Here is a 17,006-nt window from a genome sequence, read left to right on the forward strand (position 1 = left end):
TGAAGATACATCTGTTTTTGTTTAGCTCTCTGGTCCTTTCAACACTTGTAGCATTTCACAGTGTAAGTGTGGTAATTGGAGCTCTCACAAAGGAAATTAAAATTATGCATAAGCAAATGGTGGATTCTTCCATTGAATGTTGTAACAGAGTACTTATGTAAGATGTTTGGCTTCTCTCATATCCTCTGGAATTCGTTTAGTATTACTTGTTGCTGTGTGCTGTGCCAAGTAGATCAAACTCCAACTAAGCCAGACATGCACAATAATAGCTCAAACAGAATTCTGTCTCAGGTGAAAGACTGGATGGAATGTAGGTTGTCACTGGTACTTGTCTGAGGTTTTGGTGGTAGCTATGGTAGCAGACACCTTTATCATGTTGTTATGTTCATATGTGTATGTGTGATGTAACATATGCAGCATATACCAGGACTACGTTTCTGTATTTTTGTCTTGGAAGTCCTGTATGTGTTACTATGTTGCTGATAAAGCAATATTGATATGGTTATGTTTTCATTCTCACAATAGAAAATAGTTTATTAAAGTCATCTCTGTCTTTTTTATCAGAGCAGCAAGGACTGAAGTTGAATGCATTAACATCTGTAGGCTATAAAAACGTATAGTTCACATGACAGCTATTAACAAAAATGTCCTCCTATATTTTTGTTGCTGCAGAAGCAGAAACACCGTCGAGGAGATATAGGAAAAGTTTTTGAAATGGAATCATATTAACCACCTGTTACTAATCCGGGGACATTAATGGAGGAGTGGAAGTGGCGTGTGCCGCCTGTGGTTCAGACATTCCCGTGCTCCGTGTGGACACACTCTCCCCGGGCATTAAACCCGAGACGGCCCACTGAGAGAGAGGCATGCTGGGACTCATACCGCCTCAGGCATCAAAACTCCCTACAGAAGAGAAAAAATGAGCCAGAGCACCTCGCGTGCTCTCCTCCCTCATCATGTTGCAGGGCATGGTCATTACGAGCAGCCCGTGTCTCTCCTCCCTCATCATGTTGCAGGGCATGGTCATTACGAGCAGCCCAGTGCAGGCAGTGCAGCTACATTTGAAACCTGAATGCAGAACTCTAGTGCAGGTAAAAGGAGTTCTTAAAGCTCTTGGCCACCCCACTGCCCTCCCCTTGCCTGTGGATTTTGGTCTCTGCCCCTCTAAAATCTTGAAGGTAATTAGTTTTCAAGCTCTGAATTGCAGGGCTTTTTGTGTGGTGCTCAACTGTCTTCACAGACCCATTGTAATGATCAGTCATTAGCAAAGTAGCGATCATCAAACGATTTCCTGGGGGATTTTTAACCACCTCCATGTACTATATGTGAAGTAGGCTACATTACTGTGGGCGGTGAGTCAGAGAAACATGTGAAGATGAAGTATTGGAGAAAATGAGAAAATAAAAAAGAGGTTAGGTGTGGCTCAGACTCACTGGAACATTCTTATGGCAAACATCCCCTTAAAAGACAGACTCAAGAGTTAAGAACACACTCTTGCTATCTGACACATAGGGCCCAAGTTTAAATAATAATAATAATACATTTTATTTAAAGGCGCCTTTCTTGGCACTCAAGGACATTTAAATAATCAATTACAAATGTTACATATGAATTGAAATGAATGTGAATAAGTGCAATGTCAGGAAAAATGACATTATTTGCGCTTAGAATTTTGCTTGTGGTAAATTAGCAAATGCATTTTATTACATGTTATTATCGTACAACTAAATTTGCTTTACGTAGTCTTAGCACTTCGTTATTTAACAAGGTTGAGGAGTAACTTATAACATGTATCAGTTGTAGTTACTGAGAACCAATCAGAATCAGTCATACAAAATGATTACAAAGGCATTGATTTATTTTCTGTAAAACCTTTCAAACATATGTCTGGAATATAGCATATTTATTCTGTCACTTTGGATCCTTTTACCATCTAGACAGGCTCCAATCATTTGTCAGTAAACACTCAAATTTAGAGCATTTGATTGGTTCTCTCATTTGCATTAGCGCCACCTCTCATCTGCCAATCAAACCAATCACTTATAATGAGTCGCATTACTTTGAAGTCATTTCATTAAATAACTTTATTATTTCATTAAATTACATTTATACAAGGTAAGCAGTAATCTGTAACTTATCCAAAGGTAACGTCAACCCTGTAACACCACATGTAAACTAGATGCACTATCCCTATACGACCACTACGCTAGCTATGCTAGCAGCAGTCATAATTAGGGCCCAAATTGTAGGGTCTGGAGATGGATTGGAGTTTGGCAACAGTGTACATCTAGTGCATACTGCATTATCTTCACTGCAAACAACGCTAAAACAAATCAAAGTGAATTCCAGGCCCCAGAAGTCAGTAGCTGCCTCCTAATTGTTGTGAGCTGTAGCTCCCTTTCTGTTCTCAGACTACAGGGCCCAAGTTAAAGAGTGAGTCTGTGTCTTATATTCCAGCTGAAAGAGTGAGCCTGTGTCTTATATTCCGGCTGAAAGAGTGAGTCTGTGTCTTATATTCCAGCAACAATACCTGCTGTGCCAGTCTAAAAAGGGCACTTTTCCCCTTTTTGTTTATTTTTTAGATCAAATAACAAAACAAGCCCAGGGATTTTGGCAACGCCCTCACACACTCCGCCCTTGAGATTATATGGTCAAGGAGCCAGAGTTGGCTACAATAACAAATGGAGAGCTTCATTTCACAGTATGGCTGGAGTCTGTGCAGTCGTGAGGATCCCAGGGACAGGCCTATGACAGGGTGCGGCTGGGTGTTTACCACTTTTGCTCTGATATGGAAGGTGTTAGTCACGGACCACTGGAATTGTGTCTACGTTACACGACATCTCTGTTTGCTCCCTGTGTTTTGGTTGGGGTTGGGCAGCGATGACATCATGTGCCAAAACAGGGACCTTTACGTTGTAACACCCAGCATCTCAAAGGATCTGTGTTTGCCCTAGCAGCATATGTTTGCAGGAGGATGATTTCATCGTTAACTTTATTAAGTCAAAGTCTATTTGTTTAAAGTTTATTATAGCTTAATGTTGGGATAGCGTGACAATGGCAGGCTAATGGCATCTTATTTGCTTATGTGTGTACATGTGACAGACAGCCTTTGCCTATGAAGCACTGCACTGTGGTTGCCATTGGTAAACAGAGTGTGCGTGAGTGAGAGTAAGGGAAGGGGTGGGGCCAGACTAAGGCTTGGAATGTGACCCACACACCAAAGAGACATGTGTGTGACTGTGCATGTTGAACGGGCGAGTGTGAGGCTTGTCATCAGTGTTGAAGAATGATTGAGAATGATCGCATGCCATCCTAGTGCTACGGAGGCCATTTCCAGAGGGTGAGTCACCCATGGGACAAACGCTAGGAGCCAAACCGCTCACGCCCTGTCCTGCCCCACTGCCCTGGCACCAGCTCGCTGAATAGGACACACCATTAATGGCTATCATCTTGGCTATTACCCACTCCTCCCTCTTTATAACTCAATGGCACATTCTCAAAGTCTGACATCTGCAATATCAGTATTTTACAATCACCTTTTATGGCTTAACTATGTCTAGGATGACAGTTGTTTGTTTTTTTTGTGTGTCAGTGTTTCTGAGGACTGACCTGTCCTCGTGACAGTGATGAGGTATCGCTCTCGTTCCTCCCAACCATTTACAGTAGAAGTCAAAAACAATGAGGAAGCCTCACGTGTGCCCTCAAGCAACGATGCAGAACAGCTCTCAGAGAAGACAGACGAGACACAAAAGTGCCATGTTCAAAACAACAAAGCATTTCTCCATACAAAGCACCTGGCATCCTGCGCTGAATGGATGAAAGCAACCGGACAACAACATATTTCAAAGAAAATCTGGTCTGTCAGGAATTTCCTGTAAGGTGAGTTATTCAATTAACTGGTTCAAAACAAAAGTCGGCGCCAGATGATGAGCTCATAGGGGACTGGTTAATCCAACAGAATTGATTTGTCTCTCACCTGACTACCCAAAGGCCACTGGGTTTGTTTGGTTTCTGTTGACACTGGAAACCTTGAAGTGCCTCTGCATAGGAGTCCACCCATAATGTAGCCTTACTGAAAAACAGAACCATAAATAGTTTAACAAGTGTGTGACCGCAGATGTCACTGTCAATGAAGAGGTTCCATGTATCTGTCATGCCCATTAGTAAACAAGACTCTGATTTCCCAGTAACAAGTAGGCAGCAAGGGGTGGCACAAATACAGCAATTAACTATGAATTACTTCTCTCTCTCTCTCATGACACTAGACAAACAAGTATTTTTATTTTTTGTGTGTGTTGCCTGTCAGCAGCCATTTCTTGATGACACTGAAGGAATGCAATTATGAGTCACTCTCAATCAGCTCTACTATGTCACAGACTCCACTCCAAATCTCACCCTCTCCGCTGGTGCAGACGGCTACCCCAAAGTCTTGCTGTCAGCCCTTCTGCGAGCTGCTAAGCTCATTTTAGCTGAGCGAATATGACAGACTCTTGATCTCATCACTGGTCCAAACGCGAGGGCCTAAATAAGTGCTCCCTTGTACTTAGGGAAACTCTATATTTTAGAAGTTATGACGTAGTCTCATGTTGTGGTTCTAAGGGATTCACTGGAACTCTTCGCTTCAGTAATATGAGGTGGAAAAAACACAAGAATGCCTCAGTGCTAAAAATGTGTCTCCCGTAATAACCAGATGGTCTGAAAATAGACTGGGAAGGGTATTATTATTAAAAAATCATCCGAGAATGCATTGTGATTTATAAAGTGCTTTCATACAATTTTCTTTTTTATGCAGCAAGTGATTGTTTATGGCAATTGTTAAACATCAAGCAATATTATTGAATGCTTTTCAATATATCAAAGGTTAGGCTGCACACACACACACACATTCTCACATCAACACAGAGTTAATCTTCCTTTGTGTGAACTGGATGAGTGTGTGATCTCTTTTGTGGTCCAGGACTGAACTGGTTGCCATGACTCCTTGACCGCCAAGGCAACAAACATGAAGTAGCCTATAAAACCTTTCCACATTTCCTCCCTTTTCATTTTCTTTTCACTGGAACTTTCCGACCACGCTGTCTCCCCACCCTCTGTTGGGCGACCCTTTTGTGGAAGGACACCCAATGGCAAGTCTTCCATCACATAAATGAATACAAACTTGGCCAGCAACAGCAATTATCATTGAAATGTAGATGCACAAATTGCAATAGCCTGTGAAATTGGACACAGGCTCCCTGCTTTGAGTTGTATCTCTGAACCGTAAATCCCACTGCTCTTGACCCTTTCAGTGGCAAGGGTCTCTAGTCTGAGTTGAGGAGAAGACTCTACAGTGTACAGGTGCACATATATGTGGCAAGTTTCACATGTTCCTGTTGGAGGTTAGACAGGCTACATGACTGGCCTCGTGTAAACCCACATGCAGGCCAGTGAAGCAGCACCTCCCCATGTTGTGTGCTGAATACATGCTGTCAGAGATAACATGGAGCATGATGCATAGTTCACCTCAGAGGACTTGGCCAGCAGTGCAGAGTTGCCCTGTTTGGGCGCTCAGCTTGCGCTGATGAGAGCAATCTTATCTAGGCTCATGTCCCTGCGCTCTGCTTGCACGCAGAGGGCTTGTATCAGGCCAAATAGCCATCAACTACAGGTGCCAAAATCGTGTATGGTTCTCAGAGACCCCTACAGAATCTGGAGGCACATAATCAGGTTTTCACAACTTTATGTCAACCCTTACTTTATAGTTTCCTTCAAGGCATATTGTTTTGTGCTCCATCACAGATACACATACAAACCATGCCTAGAAGTTTGATTCAATATAGATATTACACTCTTAACACTAATGTGTTGTCCCTATCTGGACACAGAAATGTGTGAAAAAACAATGCAAGTTGTTTTGTTTTCAACGCAAGTTGTGTTATTTTCAACATATATTGTGTAACAAATAAGAAAGGACACAACACAAACTGTGTTGTTCCTATCTGGAGACAGAGATGTGTTAAAAACAACGCAAGTTGTGTTGTTTTCAACACATTCGTTTTAAGAGTGTATACATTTATGTTATGGCATTACAACATTTAATAATACATTTGAAATGAGACAACATGGAGGTAGAGTTTTTTTCTATAATCCTAGATAACTTTCTCAGAGTTATCAAACATCAGCCTACATAAACCTATACATATCCTGTGAATAAACATATCCACAGAGACAGAGGCTTACCAGATGTAATTGTTGCACACATGAATATCAAGTGTCTGTGTATACATGTGTGCATATTGTGTATATATGTAACCTACATACATTACAGCAGTATAGTTTGGAAGCCAATGAACATACTATTTTGGTCATTACAGATACCATATCAGATAGTAAATAGGCCCAAGGCCATAGTATCAGACAGCTATATGACATTAGAGTGATATGTCAGCGATATGGGCTTTATTGCTACGCTTAATCCAAGATACAGTATGTACCCAGTGCAGGGAAACACTCCTGGTCCCTCGCCCAAGTTCCACTGATATCAGCACACGTCAGAGTACTTAAAACATTGAAACGCTTCCCAGTTTTAGTTAACACAGCCTGGCCTTACTGTACATGTCACGTGGACATCTCTGCACGTCCAGGCTTTTGTAGGTCTCAGCCATGTGGAACTAAAACTCTGTCCTGTTAAGTACGTCACACAAAGCTCTGTGTGACCACTAGTATTTCCTCAGTACAGAAAAAAGTAGTAATACATCTTATTTAGAAGTGCCTCTCAGGTCACCCAAGGACACTGTCCAATCAAAAGGTTACATCATCTTCACTAACATGTCTCTGTTTTAAGACAATTAGCGCTTGGGTGTGCTGAGCTGGTCAAATTAGAATGAACTTAATGTTGCAATTTAGATTTTGTGCTATTAATTGGTTGCAGCACAAACTGGTAAATGTCCATTCAGTTTTTATATCCATTATTTGACCATGTATAAAAAGACCATGTATAACAAGAGCAGTTACAATCTAATGCTTCTACAAACATCCCCTATGGCATCATGGCAATTCTGTTCAGTGTCATTTTCAATAACCATTTTAATGCCTTTATGTCCCTCTCCTCCATATCTCAGAAGATCCCTCATCCTCTCCTCTTCCTCTCCTCCATATCTCAGAAGATCCCTCATCCTCTCCTCTGTCCCTCTCCCTCTGTCTCTCAGAAGATCCCTCATCCTCTCCTCTGTCTCTCAGAAGATCCCTCATGCTCTCCTCTGTCTGTCTCTCTCTCCATCTCCCTCTCAGAAGATCCCTCTCCCTGTCCTCTGTATGTCCCACCCTCTGTCCACATGTGGGGCTCCAGGCGGTCAGTCTAATTAGATTAAGGGGCTTTATGAGCTGTGCTCTATAGCCAGCTGAAAGAGAACCCTAATAAACAGGGATGTCACTCCTTCATCTGACTTTCCTGTGGAATATTCAAGTCTCCCCACTTTGCCTCGGGGATTAGTGTAACCATCAGCACGCAAACTTGTGTCTGTCTTTCATTTCTGTGTGTGTGTGTGTGTGTGTGTGTGTGTGCATGTGAGTGGGAGAGAGAGAGGGAGAGAGGTCAACAATAGAGTTCAAGCACAGAGCACAAAAGGGGTGTCCATTCCTTCAAATCTCACTACTATGAAGCCGTGATGTGATCCTCAACAGACTTTCTTCTCTCTGCAGTGGCATGATGCACATTTGGCTATGAGAAGCAACAGTCTGCATACTAAATAAAAAACAAATTGTTTTGCCTTTTCTGTTTTAAAATTCATTTTGCTCTTTTATTATTTTTCTACTCTTTTTAGACCTTGGAGGATAGTTGTCTCATTTTAGTGACCTATTGTGGTGCTTCATCTCCAGGTCAACAGGTGTAACTGTGGAGGAGACCAGAAAACACTACAAGAGGTCAATCGGAGGAGCAAAATCTAAAAAATATAGCTGAAACATGGTGTGCTCACAAGCGCATGCCCACACACACAAACACCCACACACACACAAACATGCGCACACACACAGGGTTTGTCATAAAAAAAGACACAAAGGGCATTCCCTCGAGTGTCACACATCTAACAGGGATGTCATGCCATACGGCTATAAAGATCTTCAAAGGTCATCTCTGGACTCTCTACATCAAAGGAAAAGCAAATCATCCTTCAACATCCATTACCTGACCTATCCATCTCAGTCCCTCTGAACATGCACAAACATGTCAATAAATAAAGAGAACAATGCCTGATTTATACACCTTGTTCATCATGCCTTAACTCGCATGACTGAAATGCTTGTGAGTGTAGATGTACTTAGTGCTCAGTTAGGATCTCTTTCTCTATATATGAATTGCTGTTGATAATCTGAGATTTACTCTGCAATGTTGGTATAATGTTATTTTAGTGTTTTGATAGTGGAAATAGAACAAATAGGAAACCTGAGTCATACAAAAGGCTTGAGAGTCTAGTCTGCTTTCTATGTGATGTCCCATACTGTCAGTTGTACTGGATTAGACTCTGCGCCAAAGGATGTTGCCCCCCAGTAATGAGGAAGGCAGTACTCCATTAGTTTGTGTCAACACATTCCACCATTTGGTAGTTTGTTTGGTTTTTTTGGCAGCCAAACTCATTTTCTACAACACCACAGAAAAAAAGAAACAGATTGTGGTTTCTCGTATCTGCTCTCTACAGATGGATACACATCTCTGTGCACAGCTCAGGCCATGCTGTAAAGTGCCCCCCTTGTTTTCTTTGTAGATCGGTACTACAGCTGTGGGCTGTATTGTGTGTAGTATAGATGATTTCTATTGTTCATTTTGCTATTGTCCTGAACCTACAAACAATTAGTGAAGAAACACACTACAATTGATCTGTAATAAACAGCATTTAAATCCTACTGTCATTTTCCTTCCAAAAGAGGGCAGTGTTGGAGACAAGTCTGTGCTTAACTGTGGGCAACATCATAACAATATTAACATTAAAAACTTTTCTGAGGTTTATTTCCGAACCTTCCCAGTAAATCACAAAAATAGATCAATTACAACTCATCTTTCTTTAGAATGGATGGGTGAAGGCAACATATTTTTGTTGTTCTTCTTTTAAATAAGTGATTGATGGAGTGCTTTAAAACACCTCACACAAATGTACTTGCTGTTTTCAAACAGCTTTCATCTAAAGAACAGTGGTGTATTGATTGTATGGTATGGATTGTATGGTAACTATTTTATTCTATATTGGGTCAATAGGAATGTGGTTTATTTACACTTCTTGCAGGCCCGCTAAGCATGACAACAGTGCATGCTCAACAATATGACTCTTCACTTCATCTAAACATTAACTTTAAGATCTCTACTAAAGTTACTTTAGTCCTCTGCAAAAATAGGAACTGACAACGCATGGGGAGTATTTGGATAGCACTTAACTCACAGTGAACATTCTTTTACCGCCCAGCTTTGCAAATAAGTCTCACTATTCTTATTGACAGGACTCAAACATGTTTAGCATAAGAGCATATTCTTGTTATTGATTCATCCTTCAGTATTTTTTAAAATGCTATTGCCCTAAGACTTGTCCTACTGGTGCTCTCTATGATTGTTATTACATGAAAAGTGCATTGGATGATCAGAAAAAAACTATTTCCTGTTATGGTTCTTACATATCAGATAACCTTTGGCCTTTGGACACTTCAGCCTCAGATAATTGCCACTTCATGTCGTCACCTTTTTTAAATCAGTAACTGCAGGGAGCAAGTTAGCTTGACCTCTGCAGTCCTTTTGACCGTTGAGATTTCCTCCAAATTTGTCATCTGTGAACAGAAAACAGAAACTATGACACTATGACAAGAAGTAACACAATCTTTGGACTAGCAGGTTAGTAAAGGTATGAAAAGAGCTGCAAAACAGATTTGTCTCAAGACATGGGAGGTCAATGTGTTCATGCTTTTATGCACTGACTGTGGTTAACATTTGAAGCAAGTTTAAATTGTAGCCACAGCTAGCATAGCACCTAACACCCAGCTGCTCGTGCTATGACTACTGAAGAGTCGTGTCGGTCTGTGATTAGTAGGGTCACGGATCACTTCAGGAGTTGATTGCTAGCATTATTTTAAACCATGACCCCCCCCACCCCCAAAACGCACACACGCACGCACGCACGCACGCACGCACACACACACACACACACACACACACACACACACACACACACACACACTATTCTTCTCGCTCACACAACCATGCATATATGGGCTCAGGGCTAGATGAAAGAAATGAAAACCATGTGATAAGACGAGGAATTGGAAGGAAAGTGCAGAGGCTTTCGAACACACACACACACTTAGCAAACCCAAAACACACACAGAATGCACTTGAGCTAACAGCGGGAAAACTCTGGGAGCCAAAAGTGTGTGAGAGATCCCTTGGGCAGAGGGCTTGTTTACATCCTCTTGAAACACTTTGGAAGCCAAGCTGAGATAACTTAGCCAGAGAGTCACACTCTCACTCATGCAGGTTCATAATTATACAGTTCAGCCCAAACACATGATTAGGCAAAGAGAGGTGGAAAATAAAACCTTTAGTTACCCTCATAAAACATTCAAATTAATACAAATACAAAGCAGATGGGAAGTTGCACTTCCAAAAAAACACAGATCCCCCTGCAGTGGAAATGCCAAATATGAAGTCATGTTTGAATCTCTTGCTAAATATCTATTAATAGTTCCAGCTGTAAACTAGGCTGGTTTTACTAGCCTTCCCCTCGTATTATATGCCATGCAATAAAATTAGATATTTTCTCATTTTACCTTAGGGATCAGGTTTTTTGGGCCATTTTTTGTAAACGTGCATTTTGCCCTCAGCATCCTCTATCTCATGATCTCAGGGGGCTTTTGAGGAGATGTGGGTAATGATTTACACACATTCATTCACTAAGTTGTGTTAGTGAGAGGGAGAGAAGGACCAACCCCACTCCAATTGGATGAGGTCATACCTGGCATGACACACGTGGTTCTTTTGAGTGATGTCATGTTAGGCAGTGGATGATGCTGAACTCTGCATAATGGTCTGATGATGAGGTTAAAAGTTTAAGGCTTGGCCACTGCCAGTTTTTTACAATATTATATAGTTACACAAACTAGACTTACAATTTATGGCAGAATGGCACAAAGCCAACAACAGTTCTCTGATTATAGGATGTATGTATATGGTATACAACATGTATCATCATATGACTCTTACATTTATAATTGTATATTTTTAATTATGTTTTCTTTGTCGGTTCTCTGTGGAGTTGGCTATCCAAAGAAATGTTGCAACTAATGATCAACTAATAGCCTAATCTATAAGAAGTGATGCTCAAAAAGCACTGAATGGCGAATCACTGTTATATCCGAGGTGGGGTGCCTGCGAGGCAACCAGTCTACCGTGTTTTCGTTTGCAATCTCGCAAATATTTGTAAACTTGAAGTTGCAGCTGTGATAGGGTATGATTTGACAATGCAATAAATACATTTACCCAACCATACACTTCAGATGTTAACATTGATTATATTTCCTCCGTCTGTATATCAGCGGCTTCAGGCTTCCACACAGTGTTGCTCCTGCACGGATGAAAAAAAATCACTGTCTGACCAATGGGCATACTTGAGGGCTGAACCGAGCAAAAGAACACCCTGTACCGAAAAAACTGACTCAGCGCACTTTTAAAGCAAGGGCGATCTTAGTGGCTACAACGAGTGGTGTGCTTTTCTTAATGATGACCTGATTGGACAACCCGAATGTCAGTATCTGTAACAAGTTGTCTTTCCTTTTTTTTAAAGAACGTGTCCTTGTTTTCTCAGTTGAAGAAATGTATTTGCGAATTGATAGCTCGAGCACCAGGAAGAATGCCTAGTGAGCAGCCTACATGTGGTAAATAGGCCCGGTTACCTGTATGTGTTGGCTACGGGAGAGAATATCTGAAATACGCATGCATTCAGTGCAGGTGAACCACAAAATCGGGACAAAGAACTACCAAAATTATGGAATAAAACGATGTCGACTAATCTTTATGAAGAGATGAAGTTGTGAGCTGAAATGGAGGAGGGAACTTTCAGCAAGGCGTTTTGCTGTGTTTTAGATGGCTAACTGAACACATGCAGGCTATATATAATCTATGTAGTCCAACAGTTTTTCAACAATCTTAATTAGCAATAGGCCTACAGGAGATCATACCATACTCCAGTCCAAGCGTTGTTGGTCACTGCACCCTTTTTCAGAGTGAGATATTCAAATGCTGCTCTTGGTCCAAACTGGATGTGTCCATGCATGCACCAATAGATTTTAGGCCTAGGTGTCTTTGGGGACAACAGATAACAATAGCCTACTGATAATAATAATAATTAAGAGAAAAAATGAAAATATAATAAAAAAATCAGATAATTAGGTTTTGATATTCTTTTAATATTTTTCAAACATGCAATACAAAATCCACATTTTAAAAGTAGGCTCAGTTTGCAAATTTGCACAATTTATTTATTTTTATATCTGAGAATTATGGACTTACAAAAAATGCACAAATGCCACTTTGGATAGTCATAAACAACATAAGCCTAACATAAATAAGTTAGTATAATTTCCTCAGTGTTTCCTTACATAGAAATATATACAAATAAACTTCAATATTGTACACAAATAAAAGCAGTGTAACGTCTTCGCTCCCCTATATTCGTCTCTAATCATAATGCCATGACATTATCAACACAAATACCCATGAATGTGATAACAATGACATCTTTGCATTAATGTGGTTTGAAGATGCACAACCCAGTGTTAAAAGCCAATATCATTCTCTACTGTGATTAATGCATGAAATGAAAATGAATTTATTTTTAATGTACACATAGGCGACGTATGCTACGTGGTAAGTGCTCAGTAGGATTTCTTGTAGGATTTTGACTTCTAGAAAAAAAATAAAAGAACTAATATAATATAACTGGCACAAAATAAATTTAGTGGGATATCCCAGTGATTTAATACTATTATATTCCATGAGATACACCATAGAATATAACCTTACACCACCCCTGCACACCCAGGCCACCCCCACCCCATCCTTCCAATGTATTGAAGCTTTGGCAGAACGTCATTCGCTCACAGTCATATTTAACCCCAAATAAAATCCTCTTGCCACCAACCATAATTTATACATAAACTATTTTTATCTTTGAGCTAGGCAATGTAACTGAAAGGTTATGGCCCCTCAATCCCTATTTTATGACCTACTTAAAAACGGCAACCCTCTTTTTTTTAATAACTGCACTTAACTCATGAAATAGGCACTTTTTGATTTAAAATATTTCAACCCTGATGTCAATATCTAACTAATAATTACCTGAACAGGAGAACCCTCCATTGGAAGGACCAACAGCAATTTGGGGAGACATTTTAAAACTGCACTGCAATTCTTCAAGTCACACACTGTAATAAAAACTTTATAATATTACAAGTACACAATATTACTTTGTATGTGCTACATATAAAACAAATATTTATAGATAGGTAGTAAAAAAACTGAGCAAAAAAGGACAAAATCCAATTGCACACTGCTACATAGTTTGCTTTTGAGGCAAATGTATTCCTTTGAGTGCTAAAACTTTAGTGTAAAAAATCAGTGCTTATACAAGCCCTCCCATTTTCATGTAGGGCTATGAGTCTTTTCCCACTGCAGTTCCTCATTGCTTCTTCAAGCACCAAGTGTTTCATGGAAAAGGTAGGAATTGTTAGGTCTGTGGAAAAAAAAAGACAAAATCTCAGCTTTGTCAAGTTCTCATATTTTTCTTCAAACAGCTACAAAGGATTTGCACAAGCAGAAAACTTTTTAAGCTATACAAAGAAGCAGGCCCATAATATAATTTTAAATAATGACAGTAGGCTAGTCTGTCACAAAGATATCACTGACATCAATTTAGGACAAATCTAGTTGTAGGGCACACAGATTTTACAGGGGGTTTCGTTAATCCAGTAAAACTTTTTGTTGGAAAAGGCAAGAATGTAAACAATTTTAGTTTTATTGACTCCATCTGAGATCATCACAATTCACAGTGAAATCACTTGACCACAGAGGTCAGAAAATATACTCTGCACTAGCCTATACACCTAAACTATGGGCTGTGTCCAGTCAAACCTTGCAGAGATAGGCCCAATACAGACATATCAGGTTATTGTTAAGTTGGCAGAAACTTAACTCTAGGTCGTGTAGTGAAATCCCCCAGTTTCACTCTTTCCTTCAAGTTGTTACCGTGTAATCAGACGTTCTGTAAGGATTAGCCTATGTAAAATCGTCTGTAGCCTGTTGCTGCACCTTGGTAAACCGTTTATTCTCCACCAGTGATGCTTCGTTGATAAGGGAGTGATTCGTAGGTTACTGATGATCAGTTTAACCACATCAATGGTATTCCCCCCGATAATCAGACTATGCCACAGTTGTAACCTAATTTGATGCCTACTGTCACTGAAGTACTTACCTTTGAAAGCTAACGTTCGTGGTTAGGTCCTGGACCAGATTTGTTAGGCGTCTGTTCTACAAGATCTGTCGTGTCTCGACTACGGCCGACCTCTCTGGAACTTGTGTTGGCTCTTTTACTTCGGCACGCAGACTCTGCACGGGAGAGAGAGAAAATGTCACTTGCGCGCAATGTTTGAACTGCCTGCATGTGCATAGATATAGCCTAACTGTTCTCGTGCCACAAATTGTATGTCTTCATCAAATCTAATTACGTCAAAATCTGATAAAGGCTATTCAATGAGAGATTAAAATTATAAATTAATCAGAGGCCAAATCAACAGCAGAAATAACATTCGGACATTCTATAGCTGGTTAGTTTTGGCTACTGTTGCTGATTATGTTACATTGTCAATCAAGACAGTTTTCTGAATAGGCTGCATAGGCTACTGTGTTGTTGACGTTAGGCTAACTAAAGACTTGGCCAGCTTCAGTGCACTTGTCACACGTAGCCTAGGCTACACCAGGGTAGTCTGTCGGTATAGGTATAGGCTGCTCCTAACCTATAGGCCTACCCTAGCCTGCGTTATAAGGAATATATTGGCATAGTCTATCCCACCTTGACTTGCATGTCGTTTCCTTGATGGGTTACGGGTCTCCGAAAACCCTTGTTGATTCCGATCAGCGTCGGTGTCTTCGGAGCGCCCTCCTCCACTCGCACACGGAGTAGGAAATATAGTATTCAAGTCATGATTCCCGTTATGATCCAAGCTGTCTGGGGAATCTGTGCGTATACGCGGAGGTCTGGTGTAAAATTCGGGAACGGCTCTGCCATCCACCTCGCTCCACTCGAATTTCCCATCAGACAGAGGCTCGTTATTGGCGAAATCAAAACTCCATGACTCGGTGGATGCTCTTGTCATCTCTTGCATCTGCTCCTTACAATCCTTCTTAAACTCTTCATGATCAACAGGTCCGAAAAGATTTCTGCAGACGGGGTCCCTGGTGAGATCAGTCGATCTAGAATCCACCCTTTCCAGCGTTGGACTTCCATTAGAAAGACGAACATTTGACATTTTCCACATATGAAAATGTCCGTGCGTCAATTTATGTAACCAACAGAGTCCGAGATTACCAACACTTATTGCCACAATAACCGTTTAAAGCCCACATTAAGGCCAATGCGTACATGGCCAAATTATATACGATCCAGGCGAACTCCCTTCAGTGTGTGGCAATGCGTGCAGTAGCTTACGATCACTTGAACTTGAAAACAAACTGCAGCTGAACAGGGCTGTCCTGTCAGTTTAGTCTCGTAGTAAGAGCGAAGAAAAACAGGCAAGTCATCTGAGTGGCCAATATGGCGATGGAAAAGGAAACCGACTGAGAAAAATAGACTGACAGCAAAAGCTATTTAAATAGAGAACGATATTCATTGGATAAGAATACAGGCACCGCCCATTTTAAGGCGAACATGTAGACTACGTATCCACTAAACTTTGGTGACTTTGTTGTTTTGATGCTGCTCGACTTCCCGATCCCCATTGCATTGGATTAATTGTTTTTCTATGGTCCACAGACAAGCAATAACACTCCACTCAGACGGGAGGTTTCTTTTGTGTGGAGTCTGTGCGCTGCTGTTTGCTGACATGCTTTTAAACGTGTATCATTTGACCAAAGTGGCAAAACTATGCACTTCTTCCCTCATTAAACCCTGTGAACTTCCTTGGGGATCAACACCATAACTGCATGTGTATAACCTGGGGCATGTTTTCCAAGCATGTGACTGACTAACCTAGTGGAGCCCTACGACTTTGTTCTCCAAGCAAAATAAAGCCGATTTCTCTTTAGAAGTGTTAGTTACTCTGAAATAACTTGCCGGTTAGTCCCAAACCATGTATCTGGAATACCTCCCTGGAAAAGTCAGGAGGCATTATGTCATCACCTATTTCACCTTTGTTTCACAAGTAATCTAACCAGCAGTCTTTGGGGCTATGTCATAGTTGGCAACAATCTTATCTCTGGCAGACTTTGGCACTATGTATCACGTACAAGTATTGGCAACTGCTCACATGCTACAAACACCCACCTGAAACTAATTAAGTCAAACTTTACCATGTCTGTACTCGTCTGTAATCCAGGAATCATTAAATGGCTTAGTACCTGATTACATTGTTACCACTGTGCTGCATGAATCACCAAATCATTAACAAAATAAGATGTTGCCAAAATATTATCAACCAGCAGCTTTCTTTGACAAGGCTGTTTCTCTTTCATAATACCTGAACATCCCTGGCTATACCTGTCAATACCCACACAAGCAGCTATAATCATGGATGTATGTCTACAGTAGCTCTAGCAGCAAGCACACCTCTACTGCCATCCAGTGGTTTAAAGCACACGCGTCACCATATTTTGTGAAGAAAATATTGCTTCATACCATCACATGACAGGCAGGCCGAGCAGTTCAAAGAGCCCAAAATGACAAAATTAAATTTGATGAGGTTTTCACTCTTCAGTGGTCGTGATGGTAAATCAAGTTTAT

The 17,006-nt window shown here is 40.7% G+C and overlaps 1 protein-coding gene across 1 annotated transcript; it reads right to left on the reverse strand.

Moving 5' to 3' along the window:
* Positions 1–12,399: 12,399 nt before the first annotated feature.
* cdkn1ba (cyclin-dependent kinase inhibitor 1Ba) lies at positions 12,400–16,948 on the reverse strand. The gene is made up of 3 exons (XM_048268606.1): positions 15,081–16,948; positions 14,484–14,617; positions 12,400–13,745 (listed from the first exon to the last, which is right to left on the reverse strand). Exons 1-2 carry the CDS (start codon positions 15,544–15,546, stop codon positions 14,493–14,495), a joined length of 591 nt encoding a protein of 196 aa, XP_048124563.1. The 5' UTR covers positions 15,547–16,948; the 3' UTR covers positions 12,400–13,745; positions 14,484–14,492.
* Positions 16,949–17,006: the final 58 nt, after the last annotated feature.

The sequence above is a fragment of the Alosa alosa genome, chromosome 17, assembly GCF_017589495.1.
Source record: "Alosa alosa isolate M-15738 ecotype Scorff River chromosome 17, AALO_Geno_1.1, whole genome shotgun sequence".
NCBI lineage: Eukaryota > Metazoa > Chordata > Actinopteri > Clupeiformes > Clupeidae > Alosa > Alosa alosa.

Excerpts from the sequence above, each read along its gene's own strand:
- cdkn1ba (XM_048268606.1), bottom strand. The coding sequence starts at position 15,546 with ATGTGGAAAATGTCAAATGTTCGTCTTTCTAATGGAAGTCCAACGCTG. Across the intron at positions 14,618-15,080 it reads GAAACGACATGCAAGTCAAG|AGTCTGCGTGCCGAAGTAAA; the intron begins GTGGGATAGACT and ends TCTCCCGTGCAG.